This window comes from Rhopalosiphum padi, chromosome 4, assembly GCF_020882245.1.
Source record: "Rhopalosiphum padi isolate XX-2018 chromosome 4, ASM2088224v1, whole genome shotgun sequence".
In the NCBI taxonomy this organism is placed as follows: Eukaryota; Metazoa; Arthropoda; class Insecta; order Hemiptera; family Aphididae; genus Rhopalosiphum; species Rhopalosiphum padi.
In genome coordinates, this window is record NC_083600.1 from 49,400,558 (window position 1) to 49,423,823 (window position 23,266).

Sequence of the window (23,266 nt, forward strand, 5' to 3'; positions counted from 1 at the left end):
TTTTTAAAATAAGTACATTGTTATTTTTTTAAAGTTACTTAGAAAAAAATACAAATTTTTAATGAGTAGTAAGCGCGTTACGTAAAATATAGGAAGGAATGCACACCTGTGAACAATGTCTAAGTACGCCTAGGATTACAGGTAATAAAATTTAATCGCCAAACCTAGAAAGCTTTCACATTTACAAATAATTAATCAAGCGTGCAATGCGTTTGTGCGTTGTACACAACTTTCAACACAATAATTTTAAAAAATATCAACTTTTACGTTCTATACTTGTGTTATTTCCATTAGACAATTTGAAACTAAACAATATAATGTAAGAATCTAAATAAAAAAAAAGTGTATTCAGCTGTTAACAAAATCAATTGATACAAAACAAACGCTTAATGTATTTAAACTATTGTTTCCTGGAATTTCATTTCATGATAATAAAATATTAAGTGGTTCAATTACGTTCATCTCAGAAAATTGTAATCCATCAATAAGGTAGATGAGTAGCTCTCTGGTACAGTATTCAGAGTATTCTGTATTATAATATTCAATAAGCCATATAATAATGGACACAGGTACTCTCAAAATATCGATTCGTCAAAATTACTTACGTATAACGTTAGACGATAACCATGACACAATAATATTATTATTATTAATATTGTGATTCATGGTTGAATGTCATTATAGACAAAAATGTTTAAATTTGCTTTAATGTACAAATGTACATTATATTCAATTTTGTTTCAAATATTGTATATTTGTATATCGTATCCCACGAGAAAGAAAAATCCCACTCTCGTAAGGTGTAAATAACTCAATAATAAACGTTGACCACTTGTGATTTCCAAACGCGTTTAAATATTATAGAAATTCTCTCGAGAACTTTTCCAGCTCTACTTTTATACTACGATGCGATTATCTTGTTTTATTTTTTCAGTACGGCGCTGACAAACAAATTCAAAGCCAACGACACTGTAGAATCGTACAAGGTGGCGTTGCTAGGGGCCCCGGGTGTCGGAAAGACCACGATATCTGTGCAGTTTTCTACATCAGATTACATATGCGTGTACGATACTTCCATAGGTAAGTAATTTTGATAGTGTATCGAGATATATATTTTCGCAATGAAAATTGGTTACCAACATATTCACTTAAAAAATATATATTCTTTGTTGATGTATTGTACAAAAGAATTGTAATATTATAATATAGTAACTGAAAGTATTTAAGTACGAATATTATTTAAATTTTTGATTTTCATAGTTAAAATGTTTAAAGCATATTAATAAGTAGCTTAACCAATATTATATAATATTAAACATTAGCACGACCTATGCGTACTAATTAATTGGATAAAGTATATATTTTTACACTATGGCGTATTTTTGGCTTGGATAAATCAAATATATTATTCAATTTAAAATCAAACTAACAATATTATGATTTAATACCCCCAAAGGATTATAAAATATTAAAACGAGTTTTTATTTAATTTTTATTGTATATAATGTACAATAAATAATAATAAATTATAAAACAAGAAAAGAGATTTTTTTTATTGACATTTTTTTATATCACAAAATATAATATTTTAACACAATATGCTACAGCTTCTACTATATGTTAAATATAAAAACTGAAATTGAATAAATACTAATACGCAATAAAATTAATATGATATTTTATCATATAAATTAATAATATACATAAATATATTCCGTAATTATTACTAAATTACCAACATTAAAAAATGTTTATCATTTATTGATTTATTTCTATTTCTTGTAACAAGAAAAACTCAACCTTGTTTACGTATTATTTTCAAACATATTAAATTCTGTTGTACATTTTCTAATTATTTCTTGAGTAAAATAAGTAACACGGTTACATTATTATCACTATCACATATCATTTGAAGTTTAAAGCGAAATTCGTATACTTCTATAATTACTTGAGTCTTATGTTTCCGTACGTACTGCGAAATACCTAACGTTCCGGTCGTGACCACTCGCCCATCACAACTTGTGTTGCTATGGTTACCAATTCATTGTTGGTTTTATAAAAATATTATCTAACCACATTTTAAGGCCTATAGGTCATTTTTATATATTTCTTTATCGAAAATGTTTAACTTGATTTATTTTTACTGTTTATTCCATCACTATAAATCCATTTAATTCTTTTCTTGTATTGAAATAGACAGTGATGATATAATACAAGCAGTTAATTTAATAAAATAATAACTATTAAATGAAAAATAAAATACATTATTGGTTCAATAGAGTGCTCGAAAAATTGTAATTTATTTTAAACTTTTAAAAATTATGTTTATTGAGTATTTCTTCACAACTTATTTATTAGTTAGTTTATTAGTATTTAATTTAACTCAAATAATTATTGATAACAATATTAGGTATATATGTAGCTTATATGTACACAACTTATATTGATTAAAATAAATCAACAATGTATTGGTTATGATTACCTACCAAATTAAAAATATTATCTATGTGTTCACTAAAGTGGAAAATATTTTATATAACTTCTTTAATCAATCAAAAAAGTTGAAATTCTAGTTTATATTTTACTTTTGATTATGTACGTAATTTAAACAAATAAAACCAAGTTCTGTGAAAATTTGTTGAAAGTCGAAACTTTTATATTTTACAGTTTTCATGAATTCCTATAGTAGGTTTTAATAAAACGGGAAATTTAATTGTTTTGTTTCTATAGTTTTTTTTAAATATTTTACCTATCAGTTTTTGAAACATACTTTAAACACTTTATTTTAACCTATCTACTTTATAAAAAACTGTATATAAGAAAACATTGATTTTTTTCAGTATCTTACTAAGTGTAATTAAAATCATAGAAAGATATTTAAAAAATAGTCAAATTTAAATCGCTATAATTTATTAACCGAAACCATTAATTCATAATTTTTATTATTTTAATATAGTTATTAGATAATAATAATACACAATAACTTAATGATGATTACAGAGCATTTGTTTTTATTATTTACTATTATAATATTACAGATCTAAAAGAAAAAAAATTGATTAGATAATAGCTTACAATTATACTAAGTTTGAATTAAATAAAAATATAATTTGAAGATTGTTTGAAAACTAAGTAATGTTAAAAAATACTTGAGTACCTAACTGCATTGTTCACAAATACCTAACATATTTTTATAACTATTTATCAATTTCAAAATGTTTATTTGAAGCCGGGTAGATTGTTACAGAAATATTATAAAATATCAATATAATATGTGATATTGTGATACTCTTAAGTAATGTCCCTATTTGAAATCCAACTGTTTAATTTTATTTTTTAATTACCTACATGGAATTCAATAAACATTAGTAAAGCATTAAGTATTATTATTATTTAATGTATGATAAATAAAATATAAAATGTATAATTAATGAAATTAAGATTGTTGAAAACCATTGATTACAAATGAATAAATATAGTTTTCTTTTAAACGAAGTTAATTTAAAATAATTAACAACGAAAAATCACCCGAAACATCTCTACCTTTTTACTTATAATTATATTAATTTTATTTCATAACATAAAATACAATTTTACAATATAAACAATTTTATTTTAAATTGATTCTCTTAAAATTATTACCGTTGTCCGTTGAACTCTTCATAGACTTGGACATATAATATATAAATAATATAATTATTAATTATATGCAAGATTCATTTTTACCTAATAGTACTATTATCATACTCTGCAACTGCACCTATCATCAGTATCATTAAAGTAATTTCACACAAGATCAAATCTTTTAATTAATACTAATATTTAATTCTAACACTATCAATAGCAATGTTATATAATTATAAATTATTAAAAATTAAAATATTGTATTTGATTTCTTACAATTACAATTACTACATGTATACTAGGTATTTATTTAATCGAACAACACTCATTAAAATTGTGAATATTTTATTTGCAGATGAAGACTGCGCTTGTCGGACCATCAGAGTGATGATAAACGGTCAGGAAGCTGAACTAACCATCATTGATATACCATATATAGAAATGTCGGTAAGTTTCTTTCGACTAGTATACGTCACCAAACAATAAAAAACAAAATTATTTATTATTAATTTTAATATTTATTGCAAGATGATAAAAACTTATTTTCATTTTAACACTTGTTGTTTTAATTACACTGGCCGAGCATATACATAAATGTTTTAGGACAATTTTTAAAAAGCATAAAATAAAAATAACTGTTTAATATGCCATGCACAAATGAAAATATAATTCAAAACAAAAATCTTAATTTAATTAAATGTCACAATAGTTTTTTAATGTTTTTTTTAAAAAAAAAAAACTTAGTAGAAAAATTTCTAAAATTTTCCAACAATGCTATCAAATATAACCAAATACTACAGATTCCAAACAGAATATTTTTTTAATATTATTTTAAGATAATCTAGAAGTACTGTGTAAAAAATATAGATAATGAAAACAGTCTAGAAGAAGTTATTTTAAATAAAATTTTGATAATTTTTAGGTAGACCAAGAATAGGCGTCTCAAAATTATCAACAAATAAGATAAATTATCCTTGCATAACATTATAATTTTATATATTTTAGATTTCGAACAATTTCACATCGATGAATATATATGTATACATTTTATAATGATGAATGCTTTTTTAATCTGTTGTCATCTTTGGGAACAGTAAAAATACTTAGATTTTCATTTCATATGATTTTTCCTAAATTCCCAGTATTTTCCTTATAATTACAAGGGAAAAACGAAAAAATAAAAGAAAAGAAAAACGAGAATTTCATACAAAACCTGCAGTTTATTTTCAATTTAGTTTAATTTTTGTTCAATAATTGCCGAAGAAAATATGTAAAAATTAATACAAGGTTCCCTTTAAGTTTTTATTATTGTTATAAAAAAAAACAAAAAATGAGTGTAACTCCATATAACAATAATAATATATACTATCACAACATTAGGTAGTTTTAAAACATTTAGCAACTAGCAACACTAATCTGTACAAAATTCGTAATTCCAGAACAGGATAATTTCAGCTCTGGGGAATTAAGTTTAAGTTTAATAATATCGATAGGCTGAAAAAATGAAGTGAACGAATAAAAATATATTGGTCCGTTTCACAAGACAAATTTTAAAATAAGATACTGAAACTAAATATTTTACGGCCTTTTACATAATAAATTTACCTTATACCTAATATTACTTTTTAATTATATAAAAACAATTCGGTAGTTATTAAAAAAAGAACTTCAATTACTATTATTTCTCTACACAGTTAATTTGATTTTTTAAGTAATATTATCATAATATAAGTAACTAATTACAATTGGTTAATCATTTTTAACTTTTATTTGGATATAAAATGAATTAACTAAACTTGTTATAGTTTTTTTTTAATAACCGAGTACCTAATCGTAAAATCTTAGAAATAAATGTATTTATTACACACCCACATCATATAAAATAATTATAATAGTTTATTCCTATAATTATAGATGTGTATTGGTATCTGATTTAAAAACTATATAATTCAACATTTATATAGATTATATTTATAATTTTAAAACTTAAATCAATATTTTAATTTAATTTACAATTGCTCTTTAGTCAATTTGATAAAAAATTACAATATAGTATTTAATGTAGGTACATATTATATATATATTTTGTAGCAAAATTTGGATCCATTACGCGTTTTGTTAATTTTTTGAAACCAAATCGTAGTTATTGAATCTTGTATATATTAGCACCGAAAGTATAATATTTCACGTTCAAGCCCATCAACCTAAACTCTTCAATTTCGAAGGTAAATCACTTCCTCTTTAAGTTGTAGGTACCAAATATAAATTATAACTACTTAGTTCAATACTTTTGAGTTTTACATAATGTGTATTCAGAAAATGGCAATAAAAAACTGAATAGAAAACTACCAAGGAAGTAGTAGATGTCGATGTCATTCATACACATTGTTAACGCAAAGGGGGGAGGGTCATTCGCTTGGAGTTTTAATAAATATGGTTTCTCTTTGAAAACGTCACGCGTTTGCAATTGCCGTACAACTACCTACATAGTTTATGGCTCACACCGATTCAATTCTCAATATCGAAAGCATTTCTATTGCGTGCAACGTTGTTCACCAACACCATAACCGCTACCGTCACGCGCCACCGATTGAGTAGGACTTACTCATATATAGATCGTCGAATTCGTATTTCCAAGTCATCAAACCTCTTCTCCACCCCCGCCCTAATATGACATAGATACAAAGTATTCATTCAAACCGATAATTTGTTACCTGTCGAACCGATGACAAGACCTACAATCTACATCTATATCAGTCATAAAGATCAATTCCACCGTCAACGATCGGCACCAGCTTCAGTTTCAAATAAATTATAAATTTGCGTCCTATTTTTCACCCCCCCCCCCCCCCGAACAAAAAACTCTTGAACAGAATTTGATGACTTTTATGACGAATGGTAAAGACCATTTTTCATTTCATCCAAACTATAATAACCATTATAATTTATATAAGACATTATGCTAATTTATTAACAACTACTGTGAAATATACAAATACATTCGAATGTTTTTATTAAAAGCTATATCGTCATGTATTTTATTGTATTACTATCGATAAAATTATTAGTTACAGTAGTATATAACTGAAATATATTTCAAACTTTTGCAAAAGTTTATACATCTTGGCAAAAACGTATCTGATGGACAATAAAATACAAACGTCCACTAAAACTTAAAATTAAATCATGTTGTTTTCATTGTGTACACAATATGCAGAATAGGTGTCTAGTGTACCTTATCATCGAGAATATCACTGCAAATTATATGCTATTTGACTTTAATTATAAATTATTACATAAGAAAAACGGTTCTGAGTGAATACGTTTTATTAATATAATTTACTATTAATAATACGATAGATTTAATTAATATTTTCCGAAGAAAACATTACATTAATCATATTATTAACATTTAATTATTATTATATTATTTATATATATATTATTTTTTATCAACTTTTAAGTCAATAAGTTTATCAATTTACCGTAGAGTAGTATGAAAAATCTGTATTATGAAATAAATAGGCAATAGCATAAAATAAATTCAACTGTTTTTAAAATGTCATGAGGCATATCAAACATAATAATAAATGTAGAAGTTTCAAATTCCACAAAAAATTATTTTTTAATTGAAATAAAATTACTTAAATACTTAATTTCGTCTAAAATAAATTCAAACTTAAGATTTTTATAAAAAAATTCTTACGACAATGGATATTCCCATATAATAATATATTCTCTTCAAACAATTTCTGATTTTTATTTTAATTCAATAACAAATAACCGCAAATATTTAAAATTTTCATCAAATAATTTTCCATATATTATGGTATAATTTTCAAAATATTTTGACTCTTTTTAAACTATTTCTAGGCAATTGAAATTGTCGATGTTTTTTTAGTTTTTTTTCTATAATTGTTGATAAAAATATTCGCCGAGTCGAGTTCAAATTCTTGAAAATGGATCTCAAGATTTCATACATGTTGTTTTTATATTTATTTAAAAATTATAAAAATATATAGGCATAATTTTTTTATGTATTTACTCGTAAAGTACAATGTTTTAAAAAATCCATCAAAATGACAATAATTTACAAAATACAAGTATTTTGTAGTAAAATGTTTATAAAATTTTCAATTTTTATAGCAAAGGTTTGAAAATCTAATACATTTTCCTCAAAAAATAGTTCATACTGTAGTTAAAAAACCTTAAAAAATACAAATAAAATTTTTTAATATATATTTTTAGTTAAATTTAAACAAAATTATACATTTTAATAATGAATAACGGTGTTAATTATTTTGTTATAATTTAAAAACATTATTCTTAAGGACTTAAAACTTTATAAAGGTATACTATACATTTTACTAAATACAATGATATTTTTTCATTTTATGTAGATTAACTTTAAGGTATTATCAATTTATACTATGAAACTTATTCACACTGTTTTACAATATTTAAAATATTTACAGTAAGGTATTATTAACTTAAAATTGAATACCAATACTTTAATAAGTATAATATGGTATATAAATATAAATTATCATAATAATTAAATACTAATAATCTAATAATTGTAATGTTTTCTGAAAAAAATAAATCAACTTACCGTAATACTAAAAGTAAAGTACATTCCCTTAACTTAACTTAATAAACTTAATGATAAGAGCTAACAGGCAGTTTCCACTCAGAATCATTTTTCGTATATAAATGATATATCATAAAATTAAAATTTAATACATTTATTACAATGACCTACTGTATACTTTATGTACAACAGATCAGTACCCATTACCTTTTAAAAATTAAAATTGTTATGTTAATGTTTAGTGAAAAATTGTTGAAACTTTCAAGTACCTATTGTTACTTGAATTACAACAAAATATTAAAATACATTTTAACTAAAATTATATTTATGTAAAAACTTAAGTTTTTCATTAATTTATTTTTTCCTAATTATTTTGAAAAGTAGGTTTAATGGGAATCTTTTATTTTGACTTTATAAAAATACCAATATGTTAAGATATCAATTACAATCACTTTCCTATCAAAAAAAAATGTTGAAATTGAAATTTGAAGCATTTTTTCTACTATAAATCATCTATACCTAGTACACAGAAAAAACACCATTCACAACACTCAACAATCAATACGCATTTGTCGCCCACTCGGAATCTAAAATATATTTTAATTAAATAAAAACTAAAAATAGTTTCATGTATTCATCATTTGTGGATTGTTTTTTTTTAATATTAACATATTAATCCACTTTATATTTATGGATATTTATTGAAACATAATATTATAATATTAATAATAATATAATATAATAATAATAATAATATAATATAATTATAATTATATTTATTTATAATATTATACCATGTATAATGGTGTATTTTCGCAGATTAATGTTTTAAGATAATAATTTGTACACTTTCCTTCATAATATGCAGTTATTCCGTTTTCATCACTAATCCTATACTTATATAATTACGGTACTATAGACATTAAGGTCATATCATAAATTTTATAAAATCGTATATTATATTAAAATACTATAACTATCATAATTACTTGACTTAATAATAATAATAAAAATAACAATTTTGTACACGTGATAAAGTTTTTAATATGAAAATACATTATCAGAACGAAAAACCTGCTCGAACACGTTATTGTTGTGCAAACCAATTATCTATCAAACAGTATTCATTCCAACACCCAATTACCTAATTAGATCGCAATATCGCATGATCATAAGTTAGAATTTTTTTTTCATTTCAGAACTACCTATGAATTAATAATGTAATATATATGTAGAGGGTGTGACTTTTATCTCTAACCTTTCTGTAGCGTTTTAATAATAATTATCAAGTAACATGTGTAGGCTGTATTTTTTTTCCCACATGAATATACCTATTATATAAATACTTGTGTAACAATGGTCACCAAAAATCGGAATACATTTTTGAGTTGATAGTTCATAATCCACACCTATTTTATATTTTAACCAGCAAATATTAATAGTAAAATTTTGTTTTTTTTTTAAATTCTACAATCCATAAAGTAATAACGCACTTACTGTGTACTATTCCGTAATATGATACTATTATATTAGTGCATACTGCATACCATTTTTTTTATGGTTTACAAATTTTTACTTTTCTAGTAAAATTGTATTCTGTTTACATAATTTTACAATGTCAAAATTGAATGACTGTAGATTCTATTCAATTTAATTATCCACACGAATCGAAATAAATATTTAATCATTACAGCTACATCACTCAAAAATAATAGAATTGCTCCATTAATGCTCAATAGTAATAAGCTCAAAGTATATAAATAATGAACAAAAATGATGACAGGCTGTCAGTGCTATACCCTGCAAGAACATTGTGTATTTCGGTTTAATAGTTACTAAAACGCGTCCACGGGGGCTATAAGAATAATTAATTCGTATTAGCAATTCGAACATATTATATATTATTCAATCATCAGAAAAAGCTTTTTAGACTATACGTGCCAAGCGGTTTATAAATCTTTCTTCTGGTTATAAAAAAACTTCAAAAATATCCAATAGTACCTACTTTAAAATTAAAAATTAAGTACTTTGAATAATTATTATAACAAAAATCATAGTATTCTCGTAAGAATATTCAATAAAATACTAATAAACAATTAAAGGAATATTATAAGATGGTACGCCTTTTTAAATGTAAAATTTCATGTTGATATTTCGTAGTTATATGCCATCAAAATATTGTGTTGTATATGCCTACACAAATGCACAATTCCAATGATAAAATATAATATATTAAAATATTAAGTTCTATAATACTAATATAGTTATATCAATAAGTCACAACCCACTATTTTTTTTTTTTTTGAGAAATGGTTATTACTTATTATTATACACAGACATATTAACATCATCGATACCATTATAAAACTCATGTCTTTATTAAGTGTAAAAAACATACACGGGTGTGTTAAGTTTGAATTCAATGATATATCTTTGTAGTTTGTATACGAAAAACGATTCTGGGCGGAGACGGTCGGAATCCTTACTTAGTCTATAATCTATATAATATTATCACCAACTATATTTCGTAATATGTTTTTTTTTTTTATAGCTATCTGCTATTGAAACCATTTATTTTACTTTAGTAGGTAGATATATTTTTTTTAAACTTACAAAAAAATCTTGTATTACATTGTAAAATCTTAGGTATGTAAACAAAATTTTTATAAATTTCTACCTACAAAATAATTTAATAATTTTTGAGATTTTAACGAGTTTAGTTAAAATTCTAACTTCAAACGCCTATAAAAATATATGATGTCTATAAATTTTTGATAATTATTAATTGTGAGATAAACTATTAATGAGGAGCTCTGTTTGAAATTTTCAAGCATGTATACTCAGTAAATAATTTTTAATTGACATTTCTAGGAAAAAAAACTAAAAAAAATTGAAAAATTCTTATACATATATAAATAGCTTAAAAATAATCAAAATATTTTTTCTTCGTAAATAGGAAATGATAATACAATCATTTGGTGAAAATTTCAAGTATCTACAGTTATTCGTTTTCAATTTACACCAAAAAAATAAAATCGATTTTGTTAAAAATTAGATATGCGTAAAAATTCCCGATATTCCCGTAATTTATTTTTTTTTTTTTTTTCGATTATAAAAAAGAGAAAATTATCGAAAATTATTACTGAAACTCCTTTTAAGTACAAAAGATTCAATTTATAATTCAAAACTACCTCCATTTTTGAAAATTGAAGCATTTCATCGACTACTTATTTTGTACTCGTACAAAAAAAAAACTCATCGTTGTATAATCGATACATCCATCACTCTGCTCAGAATCTAAAGTATAATAATTACAACTAAAATATTATCAACATCAGTTTATCTTTAAATTATAAAAATAAATATTTTTTAGAATGTACACAATAATTGAAAACCATCATTAACTATTCTATTCTTTTTTTTTTGCTTACCTGATCACTATTTTTATTACCTATTTCATTATTTGAATAATCATTGGTTTTAAATGATTGTTAACATTTTACCATTATTATTAATAAATATATGTAGGTTATTAATTACATTATTTGTCATTCAATTTGATACGAGATTTATCTTAAATAGGTCACACTAAATAAGAAATTAATTTGTTTGTTAATTATTGAGTTAACGTGTACATAATGCATATATTTATAATAATTTGTCATATCTTTTGTCCGCAAAGTAACTACTGGTTAATTAAAAGGAGATATTTTATTTTATATTCAAAAGTATAATTCATTTATATAAAAATAACAATCAATTATTTTATAATAACGTCTAGATTATTATTTTTTTAATATAATAAATCAATGAACAGTGAACATATTATTGTTAGTTGTGCGACCGCCTGGCTTACTACTTTGGCAGGTATGCCACCAAATAAATCAAGCCATCATATGTAAAGCACAATATTCATCAACACCATATGAGATTTAAGTTAATGTATTTATATTATCATATAACGAATTTCACAATACCAATTTAATCGAATTGACCCCAATAATAATTTTAGATCTAATCCTCAAAGCCTTTGACATTATAGTGTTTCCCTATATAATATGCATTATTAATTCTCATATTGGAGATTGTTTTCAGTTAAAATATTACTCCCGTAGGATTGTTATTTATATGAGATATTTTTTAATAGTTATTTTTAATTAGGACATTTTTTTAAATATATAGACCGATTATTCTGTAACTTATATACCATAAATTTGCTTGTGCTATTTATTATTATATTATAATATCTGTACCAACTAAACTCAATGAATAAAAACAATATTTATTTTTAAATATTTAAGTTATTTAAATTGCATAATTATACGAAATGGTAATTGGGCATTTAAAATTGTTTCGTTCCATGGGAGAGCAGTTAAATAAAGCTGTATATTGGCATTAAAATACTACACTATAGGTTTACTATACCTATATACCTATATGCCTACTATTGAAAATGTATAAACCCATATTCGGGCGGACGCAGAATGGCTAGTTTATAATATTATTTGATACCTTTTTACTGCAAAATGAATTATTCGATGGGAATTGAATATAGGAACAAACTCCCATTAGTTTTGGTTTTTTTTAATTGCATCTGACAATTTGAGAAAGAGGAAGACTTTTCTAAGTAAACGAAAACATGATAAAAGTAAAAGTAATTTTGACTATGTAAAAAATGTCAACGTCACAAAACTAATGTCCAGCGAAACTCAGGAACATTCTTTTAGTCAGTTTTTAATGAACGATAAAAGAATTTGATCGTCATCATAATGCCTTGATCTACAGTGACGTCGGGATAATTAAATTTTTTTAATTTAGTTTTAATTACATTTTTAAATACATTAGTGATTGATTATTTTTTTTTAAAAAAACATCAATCAAGTTAATTAAAAAAAAAACTCTTAAAAAGTAAGAGAAGATTATATTTTTAACCATTGCCCTTAGAAAACAATACTATGAATGTTCTATTTATTCTTAGATTCATAATATTATAAATTTAAGCATATTAAAATGTTGTTATTTTAGGACGCATTATTAATAAAAATTCAAAATGCAATCCCGAATAAATCTTAACAAAATGTAATGAAAAATGTTTTACATAGAAAATAATACGAAACAGACTTTTAATATTATAAATGAAAATGTACAAATTGACAGACAAGTCTTCAAATATTTCATTCTTGTAATTATACAATTATGTAATGTCAATTGTGGTGTTTTTCCAATGAATATAATATAATTCATTTTTTACAAATTCAAATACCTATATGTTATATAATATATAATTTATTTGCAAAATAAAATAAAATCAATTAGTTTTCAAATATCGTATGTGTTTTTTTTTTAATATATCATTTACGTTTTGTAACTAATCTTATAAAATATTTAATGTCACAATATATTCTTATAAGTTTGGTTTATAAAAACTAATACTTTGATTCTGTGTATTCACATATTATATACGACTTCTATCAAATAACTCATGATATCGAGAAATTATTGAAACTACACAAGCATAAAATTATAATTATTGCCTTAACACTGTAATATGTGTAAAAATACTAAAATATGATGATTGAAGTCACAAAACTATATTTATTGCACAATTCCAACACAAATACAATAAAATATTATAAATGATAATATAAACGGTTTTTGAAAAAACTTTGAGTATTTACAGGATTACATTCCTAAAAAAATTTAGCTTATTTATTAAAAAAAAACAGTAGTCCATACATATAAAATAAACTATTCGTTTTGACTCTAACTGTGTGTTAAAGGGACATAACACGATGAATTTATACGTAAACGTGCCGTTTAAAAAGGGATTTTTATTTATTATCCATGTTTCAACTTTAATGACTGATTGTGCAAATAAAGTTCAATTTTGACACTTTTTATACGGTTTTAAAACATTTTTATTTTCAATTATTGTTGGTATATGTATGAAAATCATATAATCATTAATCGCTCTTTAAGTTATAATTGAAAATTATATTGTAATCGAATAAATAATTATTTTATTTAATAATTTTTAACTATTATTAAAAACTAATTTACTTTGAACTATATTATTATGTTATTAAAGGTATACATAGGCCCAATTTACGATTGCATAAGATAACAAAAAAATGACTTCGTCCCAACATCTTGAAAAACAATTTTTAGCAAATATAACTTTGCTTAAAAAAACATGTGTATTTTCTTTCGTGCGGTCTAAATATAACATCGCTTATTTCTGTAAAAATCGATTCCGTCAATCTTGTTATACCTACTCATCTCCCCTGTCACATTTCAACCCTAATGAATAAAATATATTATTTGTAAACGGAAACAAACTATAATATTGCTTTTATTATATTTTTGGATACCCTTGAAGTTATTAGTAATAAATATTACAGCTTGAGATCTTTCGTTTTTGTTCGAAGATAATGACGACGCTCATACTATATTATACATAAGACGTGCGTATACGTGATACGCAAACGAATTTTTAATGTTCTACATGATTGTTAATGAGAAATTTTTGTGGTGTTTGCTACGAGCCAGGAAGCTGTAATGGATTGAAAGTTCTAATGTGCTCCAATAGTTTAACATTGTTGTAAGTTCTATTGACGTACGTTTACTGAATAAATTATAGGAAAAACTCTTAAGTAGCAGGCTAAGTGGTTGTTGTTATTTGTTTTATTAATTTTCGCGTAGATTAGTCCTATAGACTTTTGTATTTGTGAATAGCTTATTTTTTTATTTTTATTTGCTAAGTATCAACTGAGAATTAGAGCAAATACATATAGTTAGTTGATAGTTAATAGTTAATTTGTTCAGTTTATTATTGAGTGAAAGTTATCAAAACTTGTTTATCTACATGTGCTTCACTTTTGCGAAACTGATTTGTCATCAGTTTATTACGGTTCCAAGATAAAGTAGATGAATACCCGTTTCACCTACAAATTCGAAAAAAAAATTTAAACCAAATTTTTAGATATATCTTGACAGTTAAAATACATAACTAACAAGTTAGTTATTTCTTATCAATTACAATTTTAAAGTATGGTGTACCATAATTCAAACAGATATTCACTTGTTTCACTTTTTTCACCTTTTTATTTTTTCCTTCCAAAAACAAGAAACGGGTAGGGTGGGAACTGTTTGCCACAATACTGCCACTCGGTCCCTACACTTTTTTTCACCTAGAACGTATATAGTATACTTAATGATATTAAGTTATCCAATCTTAAAGCGCTGATGAATAGCAGCATTCGGAAAAAAGATTCTTAACATACTTATCTTTGTTAAACCATTCCTGATATTTCTTTATAAATTGTTGACAATTGTTGGAAGTTTATCCATAGACTTGTAGATACTTTCAAGCAAATACAAAATCAGACGTTTTCGTAGTAATACACGATTTACGATATATAAAAGAACTACGTCGTGAAACTTTTTTAACGTTCCTTCTACTTGGAAAAATATAAACAAGAAAATAATATAATATATAATAATAAAAATTTTGAAAAAATCATTTTCAAATCCAATCACATTGAATTGCTTAGAATCAATCTATAAGTATAAAAAATAAAAATAAATGTATATGATTTGAAATTGTTGTTCATATTATTTGGTTTTGAACTTCAACTATCTACTAGTCATACTCAAATTTTGATTACTATGAAAACTGCTTTGTGTTGCAAATAGATTTGAAATTCTTATTTTTGTTTTTATGATAAAAAACAAAAAAAAAATTCTAAGTATACTTTTATGTTAAGCTTGGGGATTTTCTATTGACTTTCACTCCACTTAATTTCAAAATATTTAATCGTCATATGTAAATACCGATATACAAACATAACAAAATAAAACGTACCTGAACACATTTTTAAAAATCTTTCAAAGACAACTAAATTACATATACTTAAAAATGTTTTAAATATCTATTTGAAAAATCTTTTTGACGAGTATATAAGTATAAATTGTAATATTCACTGTAGCTCAAGTAATATATCATAATTTTATGTAGGTATATATATAAATATATTATCGTATTCGTATTCGTATTCATACTAAAAGGATATAAAACAATTTGTTTAAATGTATGTTTATAAACATATTTTTTTATTTATTGTATGATATATATTGAATTTTCAACGTCTCTGACGCAAAATAATAATCCCTTAACACCTCTATTTTATATTTCCTGCACACTCCCCATAAAAAAATTCTGAATCCATATAACATACACCGGAAAAGTGTTGAAGTTGAGATTTCACCGAAAAATATTACTGTGGTATCTGTAATGTACGTCCTCGATAAATCTCCTCTTATTTTCTCTTACGTATTTATGAAAAGTCTATTCAGTATTCAGACTTATAACTTTACTTGTATCTAATGTTCAGTATTAAATTACATAAGTGATAAGTGAGTTTGATTCATTTTTAATGGTGTACTCTTATATTTTCTGGCTGATGCTTTATTTAAACTCTATACAACTATACTCACTTTAAATTGAATTTGAGACTTATTTTTGTCCTTTTTTTTGAATATATAATATCCACATATTATAATGGTTTTCAAATGCTTATGCTACTTAGGTTTTCTAACCTTTAAGGCTATAATTTATATTTTTGTGTTTTAGCTAAATTCATTTTTTTGATAATAAATACGTGATGTCATACTAGGCTACTTCTTCCTATTTAAATCTATTTTATGAAAGCCAATGTCTGATTGCTATACTAATCTAAAAAATAAAGAGATTATATATAATTATATTATATTATACGTAGATAATTTATACATATACTATAATATTAGGTATATGTATATTGTACATAGATTATAGGTATATAAGTATATAAATATAATAGTCTAGATAAAACTTGTGTCAATTTTCAAACTTTTGATTTGAAAAGTTATCTGTTAGTTATAAGTAGTTATTTTATTTAAATCGATAATCATACTTATTTGAACCCCATACAATATTGAAAAGCTATTTTAGGAAAACCTGCCATTTAAATAGTATTAATGAGAATTAATTTAATGTTCAGCTATATAACAATCAATAATTATAATTACCTATATAATTTTTAACCAAAATAAACATATACATAATAATTTTAATAATGAGTCAAAACAATAAATATTTTTAAACTAATAAACTGTAAATCAAGTTAAATATTATAATTGACTATATGACTGTCTACTTATTATAATTTATATAATATTTATTAAACAACATGAGTATGTATTTCAGAAATCTAACTAATAAAAATGACTTTATAAACACATCAAAAAATCAAAGTTAGCAAAATATAAGGAAAGAAATAATATCATGAAAATAAACCTTCTGTTTTTTTAAACAAACTTTAAAGTTCATTAATAATATTTGTAGATGATAAATAAACAGTATAATTAAATCTCAAGTATGCAAAAAATAACTAATTTAAGAAGCAATAATATTGTCAAAACAATAAGTTGAGCATATTAAAATATTTATCTAACCTAACCAATATTTCAAAATGACAAATTTAATCCAAAACACATGTTACATCTTATAAAGAATGGCAAATCTATATTATTTTATATAATGATTTTGACAAGTATAAAATTATTCAAAAACGACGAAACATACATATTATGTATTGAAGAAACTTAGTTTGGCCATATGTTAAATTTTATAATTTTACTTTGTCATAAAAAAAAAAAAGTATTTTTAAAATTTTAAAAATATACTATTACATTCAAATTTATATCTAAAAATTACATCAAATTTAAAAGCTATTATAGTAGATACATATTTTCATATTATTAATTTTTAGAAATCAACAGATTAACACTATAATACAGCATATATGTTAAATTTCTATATGCTTTATATATATATTATTCACTGCATTGTTGTGATCGAAAATAAATACCAATAAAAATGTCGCATATCATACTATAGTGTTGAGCATTGAAATATAAAAATGTATTCTTGTCTTAAAAACAACAATGTATATTCATCACGTAATGATTTGCATAAGAAGTTCACATAGGATCAGAAAAATGACGGAAACAATTTACCCGTTCAATAATCCTACGTGTTTGTTCAAGCCGTTTTGATATAATCTTTGTCTACTCAATTGTGTTTTTTATTTCTAAGAATGAACTCCTTGATATTATATAGGTGTGTGTGTGGTTCAATGTGTGCCAATCGCTCACTGAATTTTGCAGTCACAAATCTGTTTATACTAGGTTCATAATGGAGTGTTCTCTTCATCATATAGGTATGTCGTTTACACTTAAACTCACTTAACCTAATTTCTCGAAGAAAAAAATATTTTTTCAAACTTCTTTTTCAAACTTTTGTTCATTCAAGTTAAAAATCAATAACACTAATGTCACCAAGTAAAAGTCAAAAGTTGAACCTGAGATTTGTTAACGTAATTGAACACAAATTATGTGAAAGTAATGTAATAAAATCATTATTACTGTAGAAACTCCACTTTGAGCGCTATTCATTTTATTTTACTCTTAATACACAAATATAAATAGTAAATCCATTACATCATTAACGATAAAATTTATATTTGTAATTATTGTTTTCCTTTTTACAATAGTATTTATATTGCCTATAGCTTAAAAACAATAATTTTATGATCATATTAATTATTAATAATACACAATAATAAGTTTTAATTTATACGAGTTCATTAATAGAAACGCAATCCAAAATAAATGTGTTCAAAATAAAATTTTAAAAAAGTGATGATGATAATGATTAGTATAAATGCACAATGGCTGATATGAATATATAAGCTACATACCGAGGTTGTATTATATATAGGCTATTATCGAGACGTTCAATTTTCTGATCGAGTTATTTGAGTGGCATTAAAAGTACCTGTAAATCGACATTGGATCGAAACCATTTAAAAATGGCATAATTGCATCGTCGCGTATATTGTACATGCACACAGATGACTAATTTAATTTTAATAAATTGAATAACTCTGCAGATAGTTCTACTGAATAATATCGAAGACATTTTTGTTGCTCTGTTTCTCAATTAAATTGAGATGGACAAATGTACGTGGCAATCGATACGTATAGACGTATAGTAGATGGTGAAGTACATACACAATCCTAATGAATTTCTTGATTCTCATAATCCATCCGGACTGCTTCCACCTCACGTAATGCATTTAATAATAATTGGTATTACTATTATTTTGTTGCTACGATATCTTACACCACCAAAACTATAGAACAACACTCGATTACACGTAGAGCTATTTCCTAACTAAACTTGGGTGAATAAATCGCAGTGGAAATGTTTGGAAATATTATCACTTCTTCATGAACAGATCTCATGTTTGAGATCTCAATATTATGTATTGTATGGTTAGAGACGTAAAGCGGGGTATTTATTCATTTCTTTGGTTCGATATTTTGAAATGATCGAATTATACTGATATTAGATTTTTTGCATTACCCCATAATTGAAAGCCATACATCCAGATGGGTTTAACAAGAGATTTATAATGTGTGTGTGTGTGTGTGTGTGTGTGTGTGTGTGTGTGTGTGTGTACCTATTTATTTTTAACGCCAAATGTTTTCAATCATCGATAATTTAAATTTAGTCCTTGAGATTACTTACCATGTAAGTCTATGATCTAATATTAATCCTAGAAATTTGATTTGGGTACCATATATATATATTATATAATATATAAACCTCAGGTCAAGGGGAAAATCTGAGTGTAAGTATAGTATGGCCAGATTTTGATTGGTTTATTTTGAACCGTCATTTAGTGTATCAATCTCCCATAAAGGTAAGATGATTTTGGAGATTAAGTGAAGCTATAACCGGGTCAGGGCTGATGGAGATTATAAGCGACAATCATCAGCATAGTCAGCATGTTAGCAACCAAGATGTTTGGAGCACAGTTAACGATTTGTCCCAATGATAAAAGTGGGATACACGAAATGAGTCCCAACTGTCTTATAAAGTTTTACACAAGTTGTATGCTGACAAATTCAAATCGATATTTTTCATAAGAATAAAATATGTCGTTTCGTTAATTGAAATAATAAAGTTTTTATAAATTTAAATCGAGAAATTTTTCCATTTCAATGTTGTATAAATACCAACATATATTTCATAAGATTATTTACTGAATACAATTGTTCGATTCTGTTCATTATTATTATCGGGTGGAGATAAGGTATACGTGGAGCTACGACGAGTATATGACTTTTTTATACGAACTTTTTCATTTTTCGTGTAAAATATTATCATATATAATATACCTTTAAATTTTTTAATAGACAAATTCACGATTTGAATTTATAAAAATTCGTGTAACCCGAAAAAACTGAGGGACACAATTCGTGTAACCTGAAAAAAACTACGGGATACAACTCGTTTGCAGCCGTTTGGAGTGGACGATTGATCGGTGACATAAATTGTATAAAGAACAGAGGAAAGTAGACACCCTTGGAACTTGGAAGACACTAGTAGAAATATTCGCTATACTACTTGAGAGTACATCACTAAATCTAATTTGAAAATGGCGATTTGACAGATAAGATTTAATGATTAAAAATGTACAAGATTTTTTTTGATTCAAAAAGTAATTCATCAAAATCCTGTCAAAAACTTATTAAACATCTGAAAAGGCGCATGTTACATATTTATTTTTTTCAAGTGAGTCGGAGAAAATGTATTATAAGAGTGGAGTGCTCCGCAGGTAAATTGCTGTAACCATTATATGGACTGTTGATTGTGACTGCATTCTGATGCGAATCGGATCCATTATTTGTATTTATAGTTTTAGTTGTATTTTGGCCGCCTTAGTAATATTACTATAATAACAAGTAGTAATTTTACTTAGGTATATATTTAATTATTTTATTCATTATAGTTTCTATAACGGTAACGGCGGCGAGACTGCTAGCGACAGCGTACCGTTGATGAATATATCTTATATAATTTCAAGTCCGCTAAGGCGGTTACTGATAAGAAACAATTTGTTCATAATAATATAATATACATACGCCTGATACAAGGGCGAGTACATGGGGGGGATTGGGGGCAATTCCCCCCCCGTTCACAAAAAAAACTATCATATATTATTTTTTTAAATAGATGATGACCTTTTTTTAGTTGATAACTTACTAACAAATTGCCCTCCCCCCCTGTTTAGGACCACTGTATCCGCCCTTGGCCTGACAGATAGTAGAAGTACGTATTTTTTTATTTCATACTTACGACATAAGCAAGTGAGTTCAAATAAATAATAAATAGATAAAATATATGAACATTTATTAAAACATTACTCATTTTTAGACTTTAGTAAACCATATTCAATATTCATTAAAATTTAAGGCAAGTAATCAAATATAGAGCGAGCACAGCGTACGTCAATGCCTGCGTACCGTATAACCGCTATCGTTAAACTGAGTTTACAAAATTAAAATCAGATTAGCTTAAGCCTCACAACTTTGTCACAGTAAAAAGCCTAAATGTAAAATCTAAATAATTTTGACCGACTACGACAACCTCAATACATATAACATTTTAAAGAAAGTCAGCTGAAAAAAATTTATAAAAAAGATAATTATATTTATTACAGTTAAATATAGCTTAAATTATAAAAATAATCAATCGATTTCTATAGTTAATATAAAAAATAAATACAGTTTTAAAATGGTCAAATAAATGTTTTTATTACACTAATTACCTGAAACCTGATAAAAATAAATAATTATTGTTTTCTTTGATTTTTCAATTTAATTTTAAAACCTATTTTTTAAGGCATTGTATAAAAGCGGCCGTATTAATATAATATGTTAATTTAGTACACATATGTACTTATTAAATTAGCATTTAATAAATATAAATAATATAATATTATGTTTGAAAATAGTTAAAAAGGTAGTCATGTAGGTACCGCTCGTTTGTACATTAAAGGCCGAGTAGGCCGTAATGAATTTGTTAAATTTAAATTCATTAAATAGGTAATATTATATCATTCTATAAAAACGAATCTGAGCCGAAACTTTCAGTTAGCCTATCACTAAGTTAGTTAAGTTAAGGTGATTTATTTAACTTCTAGTATTACGGTAGGTTGATTTAATTTTTTCTTACAACGTTACAATTATTAGAATATTAGAATTTAATTATTATAATAATATATATTTATACCATATTATATAAACTTAAATAACACAAAACTCAAAATGTAATAAGATCATTCATTCTGTAAATACTGTAAACAGTAAAAAAATATTCATAGTATAAATAGAATATAATGTCTTAAAATAAATCAAAAATGTCATTGCGTATAATAAAATTCATAATGGTATAATACACGTAAAAATTGCAAATTCCCACGTATAATGTTTTTAAATTATAATAAAATAATTAACCATCCAAATTTAAACTAAAATATCTATAACAAATAATTATCATGTACCTATATAAAAAAATGTGCTTATGTATTTTTAATATTTTTATACAGATATTAGAACCTTAGATTTTAGAATCTTGTATTACATTTTCTAGAATTCTTAGAATAAAACAATTGCAAAATTCTCATGCCTATAAATTGCTCAAAAATAATCAAAATATCTTTTAAAATGTATTGTAAATAGAAAATGATAATATACTTGGTGAAAATATAAAGTACCTATCTTTAGTTATTTTTTTTTAACGGAAAAAAACAAACGCATTATTGTAAAATCAATACATTAATCGCTCTGCTCAGAATCTAAAAGTATATAATCAGAAGTATATTTAGCACATTTAAGTAACAAAATAATTATTGAATTACATATTATTGATCAACGATCAATTTAGCATAGTAATTTATCCATCTTTCTTACATATGATCGTAACTCGTGCTTTCATTATTAGTTTCATTATTATTCCGTATATATATTAATTTACTAGAGTTTGTTAAAGATCAATTCAAGATTCGAGACATAGATTTATTAAATAAAATATTGAATGTACCTATACGAGTATAAATATTTATTAATTTTATCAATAACTGAACTACTGAATATTTT

General features: G+C 24.5%; 1 protein-coding gene across 3 annotated transcripts in view; it reads left to right on the forward strand.

The window, feature by feature from the left end:
• Positions 1–23,266, forward strand: part of LOC132928571 (GTP-binding protein REM 1-like) — a 91,183-nt gene that overhangs the window by 67,267 nt on the left and 650 nt on the right. For all 3 annotated transcript variants that reach the window (XM_060993350.1, XM_060993351.1, XM_060993352.1), the window contains 2 exons: positions 935–1,080; positions 3,980–4,071. In XM_060993350.1, coding sequence (XP_060849333.1) covers positions 935–1,080; positions 3,980–4,071 — 238 coding nt within the window. The remainder of the gene's footprint in view (positions 1–934; positions 1,081–3,979; positions 4,072–23,266) is intronic.